Raw genomic sequence first — 7,433 nt, 5'->3', positions numbered from 1 at the left:
TTTGGAAAACCATTTGCAAGTAAGATTGTTAAGAATGGTTGGAAAAAGAAGTCCATATTCTTTGAGCTACCATACTGGAAGACCCTAGATGTTAGGCATTTCCTGGATGCAATGCACATCGAAAAGAATGTCTGCGATAGTCTTGTTGGCACATTACTCCACATTTCAGGAAAGAGTAAAGACGGAATTAATGCAAGGATGGATTTGATTAGCATGGGGTTAAGAGAAGAGTTGGCACCAGAGAGGAAGGGAAAACGCACTTTTTTACCTCCAGCAGCTCACACCTTGTCTAGAAAGGAAAAATTAGCTTTCTGTGAATTCTTGCATGAAGTTAAAGTGCCAGAAGGATATTCTTCAAATGTAAGTAGCCTCGTATCCATGAAAGACCTCAAACTAGTAGGTCTCAAGACTCATGATTGTCATGTCATCATGGAAAATTTATTGCCGGTTGGTATACGATCCATTTTGCCGAAGAAGGTGCGAGCCACAATTACTAGATTTTGTTTCTTCTTTAAGGCAATTTGTAGCAAGGTGATTGACCCAAAAATTGCCAAAGCTAGAACATGAAATAGCTAAGATTTTAAGCGAGCTGGAAATGTATTTTCCGCCTTCGTTCTTCGACATCATGGTTCATTTATCATTTCACTTAGTTAGAGAGATAAAGTTGTGTGGCCTCGCTTATTTGAGATGGATGTACCCAGTAGAGCGTTACTTGAAAGTATTAAAAGGATATGTAAAAAATCGAAGTCGGCCCGAGGGGTGTATTGTTGAGAGGTACATCATGGAAGAAGCAGTTGAATTATGTACTGGATATCTCTCTAATGTGGATGCCATTGGGTTGCCAAAGTACACAAAAGACACCACAGGTGAACAAGGTGGAATCATTGGGAAGAAACTCATTAGCATAGACAAGACACAATGGAGCAAGTTCACTTGTATGTTTTACACAACACTGAGGAAGTTCAACCATATATCAACGAACACAAGGCAATAGTTAAGAGTCAGAATAAAGGTAAAAATGAAACATGGCTAGCAACATATCACAACCGGCACTTTATATATTGGTTTAGATCTCGCATCTCTGAGGAGTCTCACCCATCAGAAAGGTTGAGGTTTTTGGCTAGGGGTCCTGGATTTGAAGTATTTTCTTATACAGGTTATGTAATTAATGACTTTACATTTTATACGAAAAGTCAAGATGCTCGGAGCACTATGCAGAATAGTGGTGTAACGCTTAAAGCTCAATCAATGCATGTCTCTAGTTTTAAAGACAAGAATCCAATCTATGCAATGATGTCATATTTTGGGATTATAGAGCACATTTGGAATTGGATTATATCAAGTTTCGCGAACCTGTCTTTTGTTGCACGTGGGTTGACAATAAAAACGGCTTTCGAATTGACGAGTTAGGTTTTATTCAAGTAGATCTTAATAAGGTGGCTCATAAAGATGAACCATTCATTTTGGCATCACAAGCTCGACAAGTGTTTTATGTGTCAATCCAGCGCATAAAAATTGGTCGATTGTTCTTTTAACAAATAAAATAGTGGGTAATGAGGAGGATGAAGATTTCAATGTTGAGGATGACCCTTTCATGGGAACATCACGGACATTTGATGTTTCAACTGGGGATAATGCCTTCTATATTAGAGAAGATCACGGAAGGGATTTGGATTGATGAGGGATATGTAGAACACACAAAAGAAAAAACAAAAAAAAAAAGAAAAAATAAATTTTAACACTTGTAAGTTCTTTATTTAAATTTCCTTTTAATTGTTAAAAATTTATTTTAGTTGTTAAATTTTTTTTTGTTGTTAAAAATTTACATTTTTCCTTTCAGGTATATGGCTACCCCACCTGAGAACAGTGGTGATGCTCCACCCACTGAAGAAGAAGCATTCAAGGAGGTTAAACGGGGTAAAACTGTTATGAAAGCAGTAATACGGGCTCGAGCAGCTGGTCGTAAATTACCAGTAAATTGGAATGATAGGGGCCAATTAGTTAAGTCTCCTCAGTTGGCCAGTTACATAGGGGTCTTAGCTCGTCATTATGTTCCCTGTTGCATTGCAGACTGGAGAAAGAAAAATGACCCACAGCTTGAAGAAGCAAAAAATAATATATGGGAAGATTTGTGTATATCTTTTGACCTGGATGAGAGTCATAGGCATTATATCATGAGAAAAGCAGCATATGCTCATAGAAAGTTTCGAGCTACCCTCACAACATATCATCTAAAAGATGCAAATGAAGAATTCAATCCTCATCCTCCTAAAATGTATCCAGAGATCCAGCAAGAGCATTGGGATGAATTTATTAAAATGCGCCAACAGCCTGAATTTCAACAGATCAGCCAGGTCAATCGCTCTAGAGCCGCAAGTACTCCTTTTCAATATAGAGCAGGAAGAAAGAGCTATCCAGATATTGAACATAGTTTGGTGAGTTTCAATTAATATCGTCTGTTGATATTACTTATATATATATATATATATAAGGAAATTTTTTTAATTATTCTAATATCTTCTTTAAATAGAGGGAAGAAGTTGGACCTAATGCTCCAATTTCTCGAGCTCTTGTTTGGAAGACTGCTCGAGAAGATAAAGAAGGCAAATTACCTGATGAACGCACTCGAAAAGTCTGGGAGGATTGTGTGAGTATTAATATTTTAGTGTATTACTTTATTTACATTATTTACTTAATAATTAGTTTACAATTTGTTCAACAGGAAGCATTATCACAATCAATATCACAAGATGATGTGGGGGAGCATGTGGATGTCCTTGGTAGGGCATTGGGAGCTCCAGAGGTCTCTGGTCGTGTTAGAGGAGTTGGATTTGGCATTTCTCAGGGCACCTACTTTGGACGTCGGTCTAAAATTTTTACTGAAGATGATTTTAATGCAAGGATGGCAGAAATGGAGGCGAGAATGGAAAAAAAATTTCAAGCTCAAATGGAAAAGAGATTTGAGCAAATGATTGGAGTTATAAATATGCCACAAGGTAGCCCCAGTGATAAAGATAGTTGCTCCTTCCATACTAAAGAAGACTTTCCTAAGGTTATAATTTTTCTTTCTATTATCTTCTCTTTATTCACAAATTATGTTTCACATTTTTTTAAGATATTAATTTTTAATTTTTAGGGCGAGTCTCAATGTCAATTATGGTTAGAATCACCACATTGTCGTGTTGTGGCAATCGGATCTGTGTATAATGATAATAGTGTTACTATACACTCCAGACCGTTGCCTGCTGATCACTTAAAGGTGACTATAACTATTCCAATAGAAAATGATGCTGAGTTGCCAGTGCAAATAGAAGATGAGGATATATTCACGATTTTTGATGCCGTTGGAACTTATGTGGCTTGGCCTTCAAAGCTCATTAAGTTACAGGTATAATAATTGATGGTTCTTTAAAATCATTCATATTTTCTTACGGCCTTACCAATCCATTTTACATCTTGTAGTCCTCAAAATTTAAAGAAGTTGTAAAGAAGCCAATCAAAGCGAAAGGAAAGCCATCGAAAGGATCTACCTCTGTGACTAAGGCAAGGAAGACCAGCACAGAATCTACTCAGTTGAAATATCCTCATCAAAATGCACTTGAAATGATTATGCAGACAACATTGAAAAATGAGATCCGTGAAGTAGAATTTGAAAAGGAGATTTATGGTGAAATAATTAGCGAAAAATTAGCAGCTGAAAATATTAACGAGATTCTGACCAAGGATTGGCTACAAACAACACAAATTAGTTTATACATCAGGTACTTTCTCAATTTTATTACTTATTGTGGTATTTATTTAATTTTAGTTGTGAATGATTCTATTTTTTTTCATTTTAGGTACTTATATCATACTTTTGTAGTGCCAGGCTCATTGATAACAAAATTTTCATTTATTAGCCCGCACAACACTAGTACCTACAGTGTTGAGTACCATTCTCAAAAGATTACTGATGCATTCAAATCAAAGGCAAAAGAAACATGTTATTTTTAGCTCCTCACAATCCAGGGTAAATTGTTATTATTGTTTATTTTTAACTTTAGTTGATATTTTAGTTAATGAACTATTTTATTTTTTCAGGCAACATTGGGTGCTTGTTTGTATCAATCCATTCGTCCCTGTGATTTATTATCTTGATTCATTAAGAGATAGTGACTTTAGAACTACAAATCTATGAGGATATTATTTAATCAGTAAGTTTTTAGTTCTATATTCTTTATATATGTTTATTATAATAATTAATTTTTACTTGGTATGCTTAATCATTATATAATAGGGCTGTAGCACGTTATGAGGAGGTGAAGGTCTCCCTCCAAACACCGAAAGACCTGATCCTGTTGAGTTTTATTCTTGGAAAAGAATAAAGGTTTGTATTATTTTCTTAATAAAACAAGTTGGTACATATCTAAATGATTGTTTGATTGATATTTTATGTTTGTTATTCTGAATATATTGTTCTGGATTGATGTAGAATTTTTGGAAAATTCTGAAACTTCCAAGTTATAGGGGAGACTCTGCCGGATTTTCGACAGCAAATACTTGTATCATATATATAACTTCATCACTGAAGTATTTTAAATTAAGTTAGAATTTATTTCTACCATATAAATGACATCTTTTATTGTTTTATAGGTACCTACACAATTACAAGGTTGGGAGTGTGGATACTATGTTATAAAGTTTATGAGAGAAGTAATCACACAACAAGAGTTGATCATTCCTGAAAATGTAAGTCAAAAGCTTTGAAATTAAGTTAATATAATGTTAATTACTTATATATTGCTTTCATATCTTGTGTAGTATTTTGTTGGAGCAAGATATTCGCATTTTACTATGGAGCAAATAGAAGATTTAGTTGAAGAATGGTCAAAATATATTATTGGCTATTTGTGATAGGAAGTTAGATTTCAATGTTAAAAAAATAACAATAGTTTTATTTGTTAGGCTTGTTAGAAATTAAACTAGGTTAGTTGGAAAATTGAAATTGTTGTATCAGTTTAAAATTTTTTTCTTGTATATAAAATTTTTATGTTGATATTATTTTTAAATTAGTTTTTGATATTATGATTTGCCATTATTAAAGATATTTAAAAGGAGAAATTTGAAAAATTTAATTTAAAAAAAATAAATATAATATACGGGAGCGCTCATTTGAAGAGCATTCCTGTAAAGAAACTTACGGGAGCGCTCTTTTAAAGAGCGCTCCGGTAAGTTGTTATCATATGGGAGCACTCCTATAAAGAGCGTTCCCGTATAGGGAATACAGGAGCGCTCTTTACAAGAGCGCTCCGGTAAGGTTAGCATACGGGAGCGCTCCTATAGAGAGCGCTCCGGTATGCATCATACAGGAGCGCTCTTACATAAAGCACTCCCGTACATGACGTGTACTCTAGCGCTATTACGGGAGCGCTTTTCTAAAAGCGCTCCTGTATCGCTTACATACAGGAGCGCTTAAAAAAAGCGCTCCTGTAAATTTCGGAGCGCTTGATACGGGAGCGCTTCAAAAGCGCTCCCTAAGGTCAAAAAAAAGCGCTCCTGTAAGCTTATTTTATAGTAGTGCAATAACCTCATTCTTCAATCAAAATCTAACATCTAGTCTTCGAACCATGATAAAGCTTAAGGAAAATGGAACCCACCTAGATATTGATGGCTCGGTAGACATCAATGGCTCTATCACCTATCAAGGGCTCATTTATGATGTTCAAGGAAATTAGATTGAGGTTTTCCTAGATACTTGGTTACTACCTCAATGACAAGGATGATTGCTCACCTCTCAAAATAATGCTAAGCTAACCCTAATGTAGCAAAAGGCTAACCTAGGTCATCTTTGAATGGAAGTGTTCATTAGTTCAATTAAAGAAATTTCTTGAGTGAAGTAGGTTAAATTTCAAATGCTTAGGGTTCAAATTGATCATTAAAGCTAATGAAATAAGGAAACACTACTACAGAAAAAACTTATGGGAGTGCCCTTTTAAGGGTGCTTAAAAGAAAAATGCTCTTGAAAGTGAAGGCAAAACTTACAAGAGTGCTTTCAAGTAAAAGCACTCTTGTATGTCTAACTTTTAGGAGTGCTTCTAAAAAAGTGCTTTGGAAATGTTGTCATTTAAAAAAATGAAATTAAAACACTAAGTCTTCTAGAGCGCTTTTCAAAAGAGCACTCCGAAAGGTGATACGTCGTTACATTAGCCTATTGGAGTGCTTTCTACTATAAGTGCTCTGGAAGATATATGATTATATATTTTTATTATAATTTAAAAGTATACTAATCGATTCAAAATATAATTTATTGTTTATAATCGTATTTGATTTATTATACTTACATTAATTATTTAATTTATCATTTATAATATATTTTTTTGTTACTATTTAAAATTAGTTGTATCAAATTTTTATTAAAATAATTTAGTAGCTTTCTAAAGCGCTTTCTGATCTAAGCACTCCAAAAGACCAGGGATACTGGAGCACTTAATTGAGAAGCACATTAGTGGCTTTCATTTTTTTAAAAAATATTTTTGTCTTTTTTAAATCATATCTTGCATCATGCCCCTCAATAGACTTAAGAGCGTTAAAGTTGTGACCCACCTCCTTCCATTAGATCTGTCGTTCTAAGTTGGAAGTTGTTTTCCATCACTTGCTTCAACTCCCTCCGCTGTAGATCACATTTGCTATCATTCTTCTTTACGTTTGATTGCTGTTCACCTTTATTGTGATGATTCTAGATCGCAATTCTATTCAGGTTCCCAACTATGTTGATTCAAATTCCAATTGGCCATTGATGTTACGATTCTGATCATGAGTGCGATTCCATAAACAAACCTGATTCCAATTTGTAAGCTCTTTCGTCACCTCCTTTTCTATGTTTGCTCAAGCTCGTTGTCATTCCAGATCTACTGTTTGAAGTTCCAAATCTGTGGAAGCTTGACTACTTCATTAATTTTCCTTTCATCTGTAATTCCACCGATCCTCCTCCTTTGTGGCTTTAAGGGCTCCCTCTTTTTTGCTTCTTTATTTGTTTTCTTTTCCTATTTTGGCCTCTTTAGTTTTTTAGTTTTGTCTCTTATTGTGCAATAAAATAGCCAAATAGCAATGAACATTGTAACATCTTGAATTTTAGTCTAAGAAAACTAGTTGCTAATTAGAGGTAAATTTATAATTAGTAAATTGATTATGGTTTTGGGTGATGAATTGATGTTTAGTATTGTTTGGCTAATATGTTAATAAGAATGAATGGTGGAATGGCAAATTGGGATGAAACGCGCGAGCAACAGTGAGAATTATCTCATTGTGAAAGTGAATTTTCTCATAAACAGCGCATGTAGCACATACCATGGTGTATGGCATAGATTTTGCTTAAAGTTGACATGCTCAACTCATGAACATCTGAAGAGAAAGTGAGAAAAACATAGTTGAGAGGGAGAAAAGAGCTCATCTCT

General features: G+C 34.5%; 1 protein-coding gene across 1 annotated transcript; it reads left to right on the top strand.

The window, feature by feature from the left end:
- The first annotated feature begins 781 nt into the window (after positions 1–781).
- Positions 782–3,164, top strand: LOC129310750 (uncharacterized). Its single transcript, XM_054952667.1, has 4 exons — positions 782–987; positions 1,841–2,435; positions 2,531–2,647; positions 2,723–3,164. Exons 1-4 carry the CDS (start codon positions 782–784, stop codon positions 3,134–3,136), a joined length of 1,332 nt encoding a protein of 443 aa, XP_054808642.1. The 3' UTR covers positions 3,137–3,164.
- Positions 3,165–7,433: the final 4,269 nt, after the last annotated feature.

Source organism: Prosopis cineraria, unplaced genomic scaffold (assembly GCF_029017545.1).
Source record: "Prosopis cineraria cultivar Desert tree isolate PC_DT_omini unplaced genomic scaffold, ASM2901754v1 PC5, whole genome shotgun sequence".
Lineage (NCBI taxonomy): Eukaryota > Viridiplantae > Streptophyta > Magnoliopsida > Fabales > Fabaceae > Prosopis > Prosopis cineraria.
The sequence above is the reverse complement of the archived record's forward strand: the minus strand, read 5'-3'. Positions and strand labels throughout refer to the sequence as shown.